At 41.4% G+C, this 15,387-nt stretch overlaps 1 protein-coding gene across 6 annotated transcripts in view; it reads right to left on the bottom strand.

Annotated features, from left to right (window-relative positions):
- Positions 1-15,387, bottom strand: part of magi2a (membrane associated guanylate kinase, WW and PDZ domain containing 2a) — an 80,638-nt gene that overhangs the window by 4,810 nt on the left and 60,441 nt on the right. For 3 of the 6 annotated variants that reach the window (XM_077543484.1, XM_077543481.1, XM_077543483.1), the window contains exons 7-18: positions 14,223-14,280; positions 13,831-13,952; positions 12,273-12,455; positions 9,514-10,122; positions 7,876-7,907; positions 6,059-6,278; positions 4,419-4,463; positions 4,246-4,334; positions 2,702-2,894; positions 2,398-2,628; positions 2,131-2,316; positions 475-700 (exon numbers count right to left, since the gene is read on the bottom strand). In XM_077543484.1, the coding sequence (XP_077399610.1) occupies positions 475-700; positions 2,131-2,316; positions 2,398-2,628; positions 2,702-2,894; positions 4,246-4,334; positions 4,419-4,463; positions 6,059-6,278; positions 7,876-7,907; positions 9,514-10,122; positions 12,273-12,455; positions 13,831-13,952; positions 14,223-14,280 (2,194 nt within the window). Of the gene's footprint in view, positions 1-474; positions 701-2,130; positions 2,317-2,397; positions 2,629-2,701; positions 2,895-4,221; positions 4,335-4,418; positions 4,464-6,058; positions 6,279-7,875; positions 7,908-9,513; positions 10,123-12,272; positions 12,456-13,123; positions 13,397-13,830; positions 13,953-14,222; positions 14,281-15,387 lie in introns of all 6 variants that reach the window. The other 3 variants (XM_077543480.1, XM_077543482.1, XM_077543479.1) reach the window with 2 other exon arrangements.

The following is a 15,387-nucleotide window of genomic DNA, read 5'->3' as shown; positions in this document are numbered from 1 at the left end:
TTTCAAAAAAAGGTAAATAATGTGTGGCATAAAATAAAATTGTATATATATATTATAATTATTACTGTTATTATATATACATTTTTAAAAGGAACAAGATTTGGAGGATTTTTTTTTTTACATGTGACCAGAATAAAATAATTTTTTTAAAGAAAAAAATAATATTTATATTTGTTAATAATGTATATATTTTTGCAAGATTTGGAGGATTTTTTTTCCACATGCGACCAGAATAGAAATATGTTATTTAAATCTATTTTATCATTTTCAGAATAAAAAAAAATACTTGAACTTTTTAATATTGTTGTAATGTAGAGACAAAAAGAAATTTACTAAAAAATACAAACAGAACTATTAAAATATTTGTAAAAATATATATTTATTACTTTATTTTTTTTTTAAAAAAACACACAAAAGTGATTTTTTTTTTGTTTAATTGCTGTACTAATCCATTTGGTCTGACTTTGGTCCTACCTGCCCTCGTGGGGGTACGTCTGCGCCGGCGGGGGTGCGGCCAGCTGGCTGCTGATGGGGCTCTGGTGGGCTTTGGCGTCACACTGGCCCAACTCTGCCACTCCTGGGCCGGGCTGCGAGCTGGCGGCGGCGGAAGCGGCCGGCTGCATCTTGGGGCTCTGCTGCTGCTGCGCCAGTGGGCTCGGCTTCTCTGAGGTGGGCGCTGACGGCGGGTTGCTCACCTCCGCTACAGGGAAGTCAGAGATTGACATTCAAATATATCAAATGCAATTTTGCAAATACTGGCAGAAATAATTATGAACAATTTCTAAATAATTATAATGATAATTATGAACAAGCAAATATGTTTACATATATATTTTCAGATAAATGTACATGCATTTATTATTATTATTTTTTTTTAAGTATGTTTGTAATTGTGAATGTCATTTTGGACACACTGTGGGATTTTTTTCCCCTTACGTTTATCCCAAATATAAAGTGATATTAGGAAAAAATAAATACTTGTAAAATAGATTTTTTTAAAATGTAAAACTGTAAGGGAGAGGATAAGGGCCAGTAAAGAAAAAAAAAGGTTGGCAGGATTCTGACTTTATTCTCAGCATTCTGACATTAAATTCAGAATTCTAACTTTGATCTCAGAAGTCCGACTTTTTTCTCTGAATTATGACTTTCTGACTCCCCCCCCCCACAATTCATGGTTCTACGTCACAAAGTCAGAATTCTGAGATTAAAGTCAGAATTTTTCCTTTAAAGTCAGAATTTTTACTTTAAAGTCAGAATTTTTCCTTTAAAGTCAGAATTTTGAGATTTAAGTGATAAAGTGAGAATTCCGAGATTAAAGTCAGAATTCTGAGAATAAAGTGAGAATCCTGCCAACGCTTTTTTTTTCTCTTCACTTGCCCTAATCCTCTTCGATAAAAATAAAATGAAAAATGATGTCAGTATTTTTTCAGCCACTTTAACTCATTCACTGCCATTGACGGCTATAGACGTCAAAAATTCATTTGAACTATTTCTATTAGTTTGACATTTTCCCCCACTTTTGTTAACAAAAAAAACAACTAGATTTTTTTTTTTGGGGGGGGGGGGGGGTATTAGAACAGATATAAAATTAGTGATTAATTGTATTTATTTATTATGTAATTCATTTTTGATTAATTAAAATATTCTTAATTTAAATCGTGAGTTAACTAGTGAAGTCATGCGATTAATTACATTTAAAAACTGCAATCGCCCGACACCCCTAATTGTTTTTTCTTTTTTCTTTTAAAAAAAAGTAATGTTTTTTTTTAAGAAAAAATAAATACAAATTAGGGGCATCAGGCAATTACAATTTGTAATCGTAATTAATCGCATGACTTCACTAGTTAACTCACAAATTTTATATCTGTTCTGAATTTACAAAAAAATTCTAGGTTTTCATACTCTTGTTAACAAAAATGAAGAAAAAAAATTAAAACAATAAAAATAGTTCAAATGAATTTTTGACATCTATAGCTGTCAATGGCAGTGAATGAGTTAAAAAAACAAATTTTCACACAGTATGAGAATATTTTTGGGTATTAGTATTAACAAACATTACCGGCAGCAAAGCGGAAAACCAAATAAGGCCATTTGAGCCAATCAGACTTCTGTAAAAGGCGTCTGTCTGACCTTCCTGCGGGATGACCCTCAGCGTGACACTGAGGCCGGCGTCCTTGATGAGCTTGACGATGTCGGCGTGCGGCATGTTGACGATGGACTGGCCGTTGACAGCCAGGATGCGGTCGCCCACCTTCATCTTGGCGCAGCGGTCGGCCGGGCTGCCCTCGATGATGCGCCCGATCTTGTGCGGCACCGCTGTCGGACAAGAAAGGCACAGCGGCTCGATGAGCGATTCCCCGCAGCCGAACGGCGTCCCGATACTTTTGCGCGTCTTACCATTGGTGGCAGGCGCCTCGGGCCGGTTGAGCGAGCTGATGATGACGAAGCCGAAGCCCTCGCTCTCCTTGCGGTGGATGAGGACGTCACTTGGTTGCGCGATCGCGGGCGGCGCCCCGTCGGCGGAGGCGGCCGCGCCGGCGCTGTTGGCGTACGTCAGATCGCTACGCGGCGAGCTGTGCTGCGTGGACAACGAGCCCGAGTGGCGCCCGTTCTCTTGACACGACTCGCCTAAAACGGGGAGGTTCGGTCAAGATACGTAACGTGTTTTTTTTCGTGCCACTTTCCTCCGGAGTCAACAAACCTGCGGCCTGCCGCCGCCTCCTGATGATCATGTTAACTTGTCCGTTGCGCGCTGCGCTGTGCATCAGGTCGATGACGTAACGATGCGGCTTGCCCACCACGGGAATGCCGTCCACGAAGAGGAGCTCGTCGCCGGGACGCAGACGCCCGTCCACGTCCGCCGGGCTCTTCTCGATGATGGCGCCAATTAAGATCTGTTGGGCAAAACACAAAATGGACGGTTACATACAGGAAACCACTTAAAGGACTACTTCCTGTCTAAGGCCGCATGCAGTGTGTGTTAAGGTGCTCGGTAAGTACACACTCATTAAGTTGGTTAGATCTCCTTGACTGACAACATAGAGCATTTATATTCAATAATCTTGGTTTTTCAAAATTATTTTTTTAATAATTACTATATAATGCGTTTTCTAATAAATATATACATAAAGTGGACTCCCAAAATAAATGTTACAGATTAAAGAAAAAATGTTGCAACTTTATTTGTGGAAAGCCAGCATATTTTATTTTTTATTTTATTTAATATTTAACTTGGACCCCACTTAACCCCTGGGCGTTATTTGACCATTTTTTTGGCTTTTTGTTGGTTCTGACCAAGCCATTTCAAAATAAAATAACGCCTAGGGGTTTTTAATTTCATATTTTTTTCATGGCAATTAGAAGAGAGCTTTTTTTTCTACATTTTCAAAATATTCTAAAACAATTAAAAAAAAAATAATATATATATATATATATATATATATATATATATATATATAGATAATAAAAATAATTATATTATAATATGGGCAGCCTCCACAAATAGCCCGATACCTGGTAGATATCGGTACATGCCCATCCCTACTTAATATTAAATTTTAATAATATTCTTTATTCATATATCTTCTACACTCTAAAAAGAGAATTATTGCACACATTTAAGATTACAAATTGAATTGTTGACTAACTAAAAAAAAAATTGCTTCAATTAGTAACACACGATTGAATGAAGTTAGTCCAAAGTGAACATATTAAGTTTAATTCATTAGGAGTTTATTAAACGGAATATATTCACCTAAATTAAGTTAAATCATTCACTCCTAGCCATTTTCACTGAAGCAATCCCCTTCGCTCCCGGCTGTTTTACTTGATTTTGACTGATTTTGCAAGGCCCACAGAATATTGTGTTCTATTGCTATAAAAAACATGGAACCAACCAAAAGTAAGATTAAAGTCTTTCATCATAAAAAAGAAAATTGTATCTGTTTCCGTTTTGCAGCAATTAGCATTAGAATATAGCTAAGTTTCATCATTATTCACAAATCTATTGAGAACTGTAAGTAAATAAGCTTTTTTTCAACATGGCCCTGGTTGATCTCTTTTGCTCTGCTGCCACCTTCTGGCCGTTTGTGTAATAACTTTCCTTTCTTCAACCGTTCTTTGCCGTCACCACTTGTATAAAATGTCACTTGCTGAAGAAAATGAATTTTTTTGGGCGTGTATACAAATGAAACGAGCACACAACGGCATCGCCATACGAGCCTTCTCACGTGTCTCCGGACTCACAGGCTGGCCCGCCTCGTCCCCGCCCAAGACCCTGAAGCCGAAGCCGGACTTGTGCCTGCGCAGGTTCACCTCCATGTCCTGGTACTCTGCTGGATGACAAACGCACACGGCGGGATTGAACGGCTTGCTCGTACCGCGCGTCGTCTGCTTCGGAGGTGACGGATGAACGCTACCTGGCGAGGAGTCGGCGGGAAAAGGCGTCCTCGGGGCTCCCGATTCTGCGCGGAAAAAAAGGCACGCGTGCTCCGTAAACCATGAATAAGTCTCAAATATTGTGCGAACGAGACAGGTGGGAAGTCCCTGCTCAGCATTAACATCGCCGCCATCATCCATAAAAGTCAGGATGTGCTTACGGCGCCTTAATATCGCCGTCGCTTGTTAACTGCTCGTGTGAGTAAAATCAGCTTCACACCACTCAAATCAATTCCAACTTAAACCAACCCAAAAAAAAAACAATCCAAGCAAAATCCGGTTGCTAAGGCACCGTACGTCACAGAAAACGTGCGATGACATTCCACAGTGCAAAGTCACCTTTTTCCTGAATAAAACATCTAAAAGTCACCAAAAGCCACATGAGAAGATAACCATAACATAATCACACTTCTGGATTTTTACTGTAGCCAAAAAGCCCCCATGACAATATAATCTTCTTAAAAGGACAAATATACAAATGACACCAAAGAAACAAAAATTGGATCCTGGCCTGAAATCCACAAACACGCTTCAAGGCAGTAAAGCATCTTTGCTAATGGACGCTAACGCTAATAAATCTCGCAAAGATTGACAGAATGCAAAGTGTCGATAACGAATATCCGAATTTGGCCACTCACGAAATTAAAACTAAAAATCAAATTGAAATTTTTTTAGCCGCTTGTTTTCACCGTGATTTAAATGTACGCTTGGCTTTCTGTAAGCATGATCTAATCGATTTACCGATTTCCAATTCCGTAGCTAAAGGTAAATCCGATCAGTCTGTTTACACACATCTTAGATTTCAATTCGATGAAACATATCTTCATTTGGCCACGTCGGGGGAAAAAGATAAATAATATTATCGTTTTCATTCAGTTTTATTTTCGTGAAAATTAGAATAAAAATGGGTGAATGGAAACCCAACAACTTATCCAATTTTTTACAAGTAAAAGTCACATTGGGGTTGCAATGTCAAGATAAATTCCATCCTTACGTTTGTCCGATTCAAATTTGATTTGCATCCACATTGTTGGAAGCCTTATTCAGATCTGAGGACATCTGATTCCATGCGTTGTTTTTTTTTTTTTAAGTTATTCCTACGCAAACTTGGCTACATGAAGTTTGAAAAAGATCAGAATCAGACGTCGTCACGCGGCATTTTACAGAAACTTTAATACTTTAATGTTCCGTCAAACGTTACTTACTTCAGCATCCTGCATCAAATACTACCTAACAACTTCTTAATTTGGCGGTTCCTAATTAATTGGGTAGTATCCTGATTACTTCGAAACCTTCCAATTTCAATGTGGTACCTAACAATCTGATTTTCGTAAGCGAAAGTGGCAATGACAAAAGGTATCTGAATTGAATGGGGGGGGCTCAATTCAAACCATCCTCAGCTATAGCAAGGACAGACTGGATCACAGGGGGGGAAAGTGAGACATTTTAACAAGTGGAAAAACAAGTTTTTATAATCCGCCGCTAGAACATCCTCTGTTTAAAGTGTTTATTGAGAGCATTTACGACGCAAAGCTTCTTGGAGTCTATAAAAGGCCGTGTCAAAAGGAGGCAAATGGTTGTTTAGTGCCACTTGTTGCTCATCCACCTGGCAAGTACTTACGCCTACTCTCAAAGATTGCCCGGGACTTGTCGTACAGGCCCAGCGGCTCGGGTTCGGGCAGCGCCAGAGCCTCGGCGGCCGAGTCGGGCGCCGAGGCTCTGTGGAGGAGATGCTGCTGCTGCGGCTGCTGCGGGCTGTGGTTGGCGTAGGGGGCGCTGTGGGACATAACGAGGGCCGACAGGCTGCCGGGGCCCCGGGGGGGCTGCCACTGCTCCGACACCTGGAAAGCACAGCGGCGGCACGCGTGGATGGGCCTCCTTTCAAGCATCATTACCGTTTTTTTTTTTTTTTTTACTGCTACTACTATAAAAAGTTCCTTTGCTTTTAATATCAATACATAATTGAAATCATTTCTCCCTTTACATCATGAACATTTAGTAAGAAATGATATGAAATGTGTAATATTTCCCCCCTGATTATTAGAGGTATTAAATATTTAAAAAGTAATCTGATTTTTCATTTCGTCAAAGTCAAGCATAATACATTTAAAATAAGGATTACAAAAAAATCGAAATCTAAAAGTGGTACGACTTTTTGAAAGCAATTCATGAGAAGAAAATAGGATGGCACAAATGGCATCATATCTTAAAAGCAATACTTTTTGTATCAAATACTACTAAATTCTGCTTAAAAGACGGTTTCCAATTGTAATGTAATTTCAATTACTGTATATAAAAATTATAAAACATATTTATTGTCATCTATTTTTTGCCCCTCTGGAGTGAATTTTAAAGGCTTACATTATATTAAAGCCAATTACAATTTCATTTCCTTTTTTAAATAAAGGTAAATATTTTTCCTAAAATGAAAAAAGGCAGTTATGATATACTATCCTAATTATTATGATATATTATATTATTTTATATTCATTTTATATTTTAAGAGCAGATTATTTCATCATCATTTTTTGTTGTAAATTTGATCAACTTCATCTATTTGCACGGAAATGCAACAGAGACACAAAGCCAAAAAGGTAAGTGAAGCTATTAGTTGCGTTATTAAAACAGATATGCCGCCATGCAACAATATGTTTATTATATCCCGTCATGATGATTATTCCTGACGTGTTGTGCAGGTGCGCCTAATGAAGCGTTTGCGCCGGTGTCACATGATGTCATCGTTTAATGATGACATAACAACTTAGCATGAGCAGCATAGCAAACGGTGGCTCTGTGAGTGTGTGTGCGCGAGCGCGGCACCCGGTCCAGGCCCGAACCTCCGGGCGTTAACGTGACGAGACGAGAGGCGGTGCGACACCAAGCAGACGGGCCGAGATGACACCGCAGGAAGCGCGACAACTTCGACAAGCAATGTGAGGCAGGTTTTTTTTCCTCCCTTTTCGCTTGCAATACATGCGTGTATCGCTTTAAATTTCATTAAAATATGATATAAATACATATTTTGACCTACTACTTGCCATAGTAGCTAAATACTGAGGGAGTAAGAAATAAAGTTTACTATTTTCTTTTTTTTTTTGTGGGACCCATTCTTAGCTATTTACTGAAAAATCTATTTGAAGTTTTTACGCTCTTTCCGAAATGCTGGAAGATGCCACAAGATAGCGCCAAAGCCGTGTCTAAACAGGAATTGGTGTCAAGGAAGTATGTCAAAGCGATACATGTGGGAATCGCCCACGTTGTTTTTGTTGCTTGTTATCTTATCACCTTGGCGGAGGCAACAAAAGTGAGCGAGGTAGTAAATGCAGGCTTGGAAAAGAGGGAAGTGTAAGCATCGTTAGTATAGCGCGTCCATATTTCCTCCCGTTAAAAAGCAAAAAAATGGGCGAGCAGCAGTTTGAGCAGGCTGGTGTTTGTTACCTGCTGGCAGTTCTTCCACGGAGAATAGTGACCTGAAATATAATGCGAGAGAACAAACACACTTTTAGAATTGAAAATAATGGAAAATATGGCTACGGAGGCCAAAATGCACTTTAATTGTTACTACTTCTGCGCACCACCAACTTTATAAATCAAGAATTCTCAGCAAAACGCATGAAGAAGCTTTCATTCGTACTAATGGATGCAACCATCCCTATGAAGGAAATCAATCATTGACACAAAACACAAAGGTGCCTTAACTATGTATGCAATCATTTGAACAAGCATTCCTTAGCAGAAGGTACTAAGATGCTTTAATTCATACTACTCATTCTTGCGACCATCATAACCCAAACCAACAATCCTCAGCATAAGACACAAAGATGCTTCAGTTCTTACTAAACGTGCTCGCGACCATCTTCACGGACCAAACCAACAATCCTCAGTTGAAGACAAAAATATGCTTTAATTCTTACTTTTCATGAACCAAGCCAACAATCCTCACCCAAAGACGCTTCAATTTTTACTATTCATGCTAATGACCATCTTCATTAAGCAACCAACAATCCTCATCTGAAGACAAAAAAAGATGCTTTAATTCTTACTATTCATATTGGCGAGCATGTTCATGAACCAAATCAACAATCTTTACCTGAAGACACAAAGAAGATGCTTCCATTTTTTTATTCATTCTGACAATTTTCATTATCAAGACAGATGAAGACAAAAAAATTATGCTTTAATTCTTACTACTGATGCTGGAAAGCATCTTCATGAACAAACCAACAATCCTCAACTGAAGACAAAAATATGCTTTAATTCTTACTTTTCATGAACCAAGCCAACAATCCTCACCCAAAGACACAAAGATGCTTCCATTTTTACTATTCATGCCCGTGACCATCTTCATTAAGCAAACCAACAAACCTCATCTGAAGACAAAAAAAAGATGCTTTAATTCTTACTATTCATATTTATTCATTTTTTTAATTAATTCTGACAATTTTCATTATCAAGACAGATGAAAACAAAAAAAAAGCTGGAAAGCATCTTCATGAACAAACCAACAATCCTCAACTGAAGACAACAAAAGATTCTTTAATTCTTACTTCTCATGTACAGTACAGGACCATCTCCATGAATCAACAACACTCAGAAAAAAACATGAAGATGCTTTAATTCTGACCACTTGTGGATGCAAACATCAGCATAAAATGATGCTTTAATTCTTATCGTTTCTATATGTGACCAGAAGATACAAAGTAGCCAATTTAGAATGCACATGCCAGACCGACCCAAGACCAAAACTGTGGCTTTCAATGGACAGTCATGTGAGGAAAATAATGACTTTGCACTGCACTTGACGAGCAAGTTGGATCCTCGCATTTTGAACTCACGGTTCCAAAAGTCTATCCAGTTCGCAAATAAAAAACATTTGCATGTTAGCTAATCTTCGTTATTGCCAGTCGGAATTGTTTGGTTATTTTTCATGTTCTATCCTTAATGTGGGAAATGCTATTGATAGCTTTTTTCTTTGAACTTTGAATTATATGCTACTTTGCTAAAATGCCACTTGAAATATTTAATGTGGCATATTTAAGAGATAGCGGTCACAGCGCCACCTGCAGTCGCTCTTACCTGCCATGGGTCTCTGCACCACCAGACACGTCTCGATGCCCACGGCGCACTCCTTGAGCATGTCCACCACTTGCGTGTGCGTGAAGCCCATCACCGCCTGCTTGTTGATCTCCACGATCAGGTCGCCCTCGCTGACCCCTGGGCACCCGGCGGGCTCCAGAACCTGCTTGACGCGCTGTCCCGTGGCGCTGTCGGCGATGGTGAACCCGAAGCCGTCTGCGCCCTTCACCAGTGTGAGCGTCAACAACTCGCCTTGAGACGCCACCGAGACGCCGTCCGGGGTGTCCAGGTGGCTGTCCGCCATCTGCTGGTGATCCTGACTGGGGTCCGGGACCAACCGGGCCGTGCGGGAGATGTAGTCCAGGTAGTTGTCGTAGCCGGGGCGACCGTTCACCATCAGGGGGCGCTGCTCCATGATGCCCAGCGGGGAGATGATGGCGGCGGCGGCGCTGTTGGCGTTGTTGTCGTCGGGCTCGTATGGTAGCGGGTAACCGCGGCATAGCACCAGAGTCACGCTTTGCCCGATGGGCACCGACTGGAACAGTTTGACCACGTCGGCGTGCGTCGTACCCAGCACGCACACGTCGTTGATGTACACAATCACGTCTCCTGCAGACCATAAGGACATGTTTTAAGTAGCTAGCTAGCACAAGTGGCTAAAGTCAAACTGTGGCTGTTTAATATTAGGGTTGTACAGTTTTTAATCGTAATTAATCACATGATTTCCATCATTAACTTGCGATTAATCTGAAATAAATCGCACATTTTATATCTGTTGTCGTTTTTCATTCTCTTGTTAATTAACATAAAAGTGGACAAACATGGATCCCAAATGCAAATGTGATTGTATCTTTTAATGCTACAGTGATTTTATAGTCAAGTTAAAAAGGCACACTAAACAGTTAAAAGGAGCGTGGAACAAAGAGTCATATAGATTTGTGTTGAGGTAATTTTCTGCCACTATGTGGCATTAGTGTTTCATGTTGGACATTGGTGTTCATGTTCCAAATTCAGAGCAATTGGAATTTGGAACATGAAGTAATTTGTTTTTCCTCAAAAGGGAAAAAAAAAAGAGGAGCAAATTACAACTAGTCACCAGCCCCCACAAATACAAATAAAAAAAAAAGGTCACATTTGTTATTGCAAAATTGTGTTATAATGACTTCTTTGCACAATATATTGACGCTGTATTTAATGCTTTTTATAAATGCAATTTGAGGCGCTAATTTTAGCAATGACTTGTAGAAACCTTGATGCAAGTAAAAGATATTTCCATATTATTTAAGTGCAGTGTTAATGTTGAAACTTTGCATGATTGGCTCACAATATTACATAGGCAGGGCTGTGGCGCCATCTTGTGGCATGTTAGAGTATTACAAAAATGCAAACAGGTGATGATACATTCCACGGAAAATTCTTCACCAAGTTTGTATTTTGGTCAAAAATGTTCTGCCATTTGTCGTCCGCTAAGCGTCATCAGCCAGCATTCGGCTGCTGTGGTCGTAATCTATGAAAAAAAAGGAAAATCAGCCTCGCGCATTGATTAAAACACAAAGCATGTGCTTGCTCGGTGACCTTCAGCGCACAGCCACCTCCAAAAGAGAGCGCGTCGTAAAAGCAGCCGTTAAAAATCTGTTTTACGCCGGCCAGGGACATCGGCGAAGGTGACGGGAAGGGAAGACGTCGCCACTCCGCTGACAGTACGCTGTCAAAGTACACTTGTTCTTTAAATTCCCTCCCGCACTTTACGCATTTGCATTCCCCGTCTGGCTGCGATTCCGCGCGTGTGTCATCATGCCGCTGTCAGGCAGGAGGGAAACAAATCAGCCGAAATAACGTTAGTGGGAATTTCACACCTCCGTGCAAGCACTTTGTGTTGCGTGCTAGCGTGGGCTACAAGAAGTAGGACGCCGCGTCTGGGGAGGCGGGATGAGGATTGAGGGGGGGGGGGGGTTGGTTTTGCAGGAGACGGAGGCTTTGTTTGGACTTTTTCCTCAGGTGGGTGAGGGCGCGCGCCAACTCTGTAGGAAGGCTTAAAAAGTTGGAGGACGGCTGCGCTAGATAAAGTTATGGTGGAGAGTAAGAATAATGAGGCTCATAAAGTCGCGATTAATGGAGGAAAAGTTGGGACATGGCAGGTTGTGTTCTATTACGTTACGTATGCTAAAAAATATTGGGACAATTCACCTACAGAAAGCATAGACTTCCGTCCCAATATTTTTGTCCATAAAGTGCAATTTACATGTTGGCCAAAAATATTGGGATGGTCCATCGACAGATAGAATTATGTTCCAATACTTTTGTACATGTCCTATTGCACATGCACAAAAATATTGGGACAGTCGACCTACAGGAAGAATAGTCGTCTGTTCCGATATTTCTGTCTATATAATGTAATTGCATGTTGGCCAAAAATAATAGTGGGACAGTCCACCTAAAGAAAAAAAATGTTCCAATACTGCCCATATCATCATGCCAGATTGCTTCCTACCTGTGGGTATCTATTACACACGGGCAAAAATATTGGGACGGTCCACTTATAGAAAGTAAGTGTTCCATTATTTTTGCCCATATAATGTAATTCCATGTTGACAAACATATTGGGACAATCCACCGACAGAAAAAAAGATGTTCCAATATTTTTTCAATATTTGATCATGTCATCTATCTATGACGCATGGGCAAAAGTATTGGAACAGTCCACCTAAAGTAAGTATAGTCCCCATTCTAAATATGTTGTCACACACGGCGTTTCCTACCTGTGGCCATCTTGGCGTCGCCGGCGGCCGGCCCGTCGGGTATGACGCTCTTCACCTGCAGGAACTCGTCGGGCTCGTCGCCGCCGATGATGGTGAAGCCGAAGCCCATGTTGCTTTTATGGAGTGCCGTGGACAGGAAGCTGCCTTTCAGTTGCGTGGGGTCGCGCGTGAACAGCGGCTTCTCTGCGAGGGGGGGGGCGAAAAGTAACATGGCGGTTACGTTACACTCCCAAAAAATAAAAAAATACATCCATGACGAGTAGGATTGGATTTAAGGGTCTTCAAAGCCAGTGTGGGTCGGGGTAAAAAATGGTCGAAAAAGTTGCAATACTGGCAGGAAATTTGGGTGGTGGGACAATAAGAATGCAGGTGTCCCGCCCCCCACCCACACACACACACACACACACGAGGTACAACCGGCTCTTCTTCGAGGAATATGGCAGCCAGGGAGGGGTGCGCTGGAGGGAGGGTCTCCCTTCCTGAAGCAACGGGAATTCAGCCAATGGCATGCTGTCAATCAGGGAAAAGTTCCATTGAGGGGAAGAAGATTCTGGGACGATTCGGGAGAGGAGATAAGCAGCAGGATAGCTCACTTCCTGTCACACCGCCTCAACGGGAAGCAGGAGCTAGCATGACATCTGGATATATAGTATCTATTTAGTCACGCATTATTATTATTTTTTTTTTTTCTCCGTTCAATGCTTCTGCTGTTCACTACTTTTGGTGCAAAAAAATACTGCTGACTATTTTTGCCGCTAGCTCACCTGCCTCAACGGGAATCAGGAGCTAGCATGCTACGTCAAAAAGGAGTGCCGCATTCTTCCGCCTCCGTTGCCCCGCGACCTACTTACTGACAAAACGGCACAAAGGCGAGGGGCTACGGTGGGTACGCGGATGACGGTGGTGGTGGTGGTGACGGTGGCGGGGGCTCATGTTCATCCGCCGGGTCAGCACGTGCCGTAACGGGGAAACGTCGGCGGCGGTGAAAGGCGAGGCCGGGCGGCGCGCCGCGGGGGGCGGCGAGCGGGAGGACAGGTCGCTCAGGCTGTGGCAGCGCTCCGGTGCCGAGCCCGGGTGGGCGGCGGAGGATCTGGGGAGGGTGGCACAGGGGCTGCCATCTTGTACTGACACATTTGGAGGGGAGGACAGGGTGGAAAAGAGAGAACCTCACTGGGATGTGTCGCCATGGTGACGGGCAACGCCGTCCCGCCATTGCCGCTTCGGTGGGGTCAACAAGTGGAGTCAAAAGGACACTTATTTAGGTACGCCAATCGAATGCAGAGTTATGTGGACTCATATTACATACAGTAGGCAAAAATATTGGGACATTCTTCCAACAAGACATACAGCGTTGTGACCCAATACTTTTGATACATGTAGTGTTTTACTAAACACAATATCATTCACTTTCAATTCACACTCATAAACACACACAGGTGTACCTAATGAAGAAGCCTGTGTCTGGAGATCCCTTAAGAGGATTTATTCCTGCTGCTGGGGGGAAAAAAAATCCATATTCCCACAAATGAATACGCGCTAGATGATGTCGGCTGATTACCTCTGTAGATGGTGGGAAGCGGGAGCGAGGAGAGCCCCTGACTTTGCATCTGCTGCTCCTGCTGGAGTCTCCTCTTGGCCTCCAGAACCGGGTTCTCAAACTGGGTCCTCCTGTTTATGTGGCTACAATACGACAACAACAAAAGCATCATCAGTTCACATTTTCAGATCCGCTTCGACGGTCCCGACAAGGCACTGCGGCGGGCTCGTCTCTCGCTATGATGATTAATTAAATGGCCCGCCGCCATGTTACGTAAGCCAGCGGCAGAACGGGCTTCGTGACGGGCGGCAAAGAGAAAAAAAAAATAGATTTTTATTTTGGTTGTCAAATACGTATTATGAGCAAAAAAATGTGAGATTTTGCATTGAGCGCCTTTGATGGGGCCAACTTACTCCACATAGTAGCTGCCGTAAATGGGGTCGTCGATTTTCTCCCAGCCATACGGAAGTTCTGGAAACAGACATCAAAGAAAAATATTCAGACAAAAAAAAAAAAAAACATTCACTTCATTCCATTGGACATTAACTGAAGGGTGAAATGACATCAAACAAAACTGCAGTTTTTTTCACATTCCGCCCGTGCAACAAATGATAAAAAAGAAAAGAAACGATTGCTCTAGTGGCTTAATTAAAACGAGTTAAATGTGAAGTACATATTTTGATTTGTTGTTAGACAAAACCTCAGAGTCTGCTTGTCAAAAAATGAGTCTGGGATTTACTAGAGCATCGTTTTACCTCCATTTTTCTATATGGTCATTGTGTGCTTACATAATATTATTCCTTGGCCTAGTTTACACACGCACGCACACACACACACACACACACACACAAACACACACACACACTGTGTCCTGTATACTTGCAGCCTCCCACACGCAAGGAAAAACTATCAAAGGCAAAAGCTGTCGTTTTACTTTCAGTTTAAGCTTTAACTGTCGATTTAGCCCGAGGGCGCTAATGCTAGCGCATCTAAGCTACGGAAATCACAATGCTTGGGATGTTTTCCACCTGAAGACAAGAGGGAAGTTGTGTTAATGATGCCTTCAAGACTGGCCAAAATTTGTTTGTAAATAGATGACGACATTGCAACAAAAACCTACAGATAAATATTGTTTTTGTAGACTTTTTGTCTTATGGTGATGTTAAATGCATTTTATTCATCCGAGGTCAGAAATGTCATGTTTTTCTTGAATGCACCATAATGTTCTGGTATTAAGCTAACCCCTATTATTTTGTCTTTTTTTTTAAGCTAGCATTTCCTAATTTCTGACAACAATGGAAGTCCATCAAATGATGCATTCAGGACTACTGGGAATTTGTTGGTCCAACCTACAGCTAAACACAAACAAAAATAACATAGCAGACAACTGCGCTATGCTAAGCTAGTGCTATTTGTTTCTATTATAATAAAAAATTCTAACAATATTGTTTATATGTTTTTTTCTCTGAGTGTTTTTTTCTATGCGCTTGTCCGAGTGTAGATCTGAAATTTCAGAGTTTCCTGGAATGCACCATAACATTCATATGACTTTTGTAACACAGGTGTAGCATTTCTTCT

This window comes from Vanacampus margaritifer, chromosome 15 (genome assembly GCF_051991255.1).
Source record: "Vanacampus margaritifer isolate UIUO_Vmar chromosome 15, RoL_Vmar_1.0, whole genome shotgun sequence".
NCBI lineage: Eukaryota > Metazoa > Chordata > Actinopteri > Syngnathiformes > Syngnathidae > Vanacampus > Vanacampus margaritifer.
Note: the sequence above shows the minus strand (reverse complement) of the source record. Positions and strands in the feature narration are given on the sequence as shown.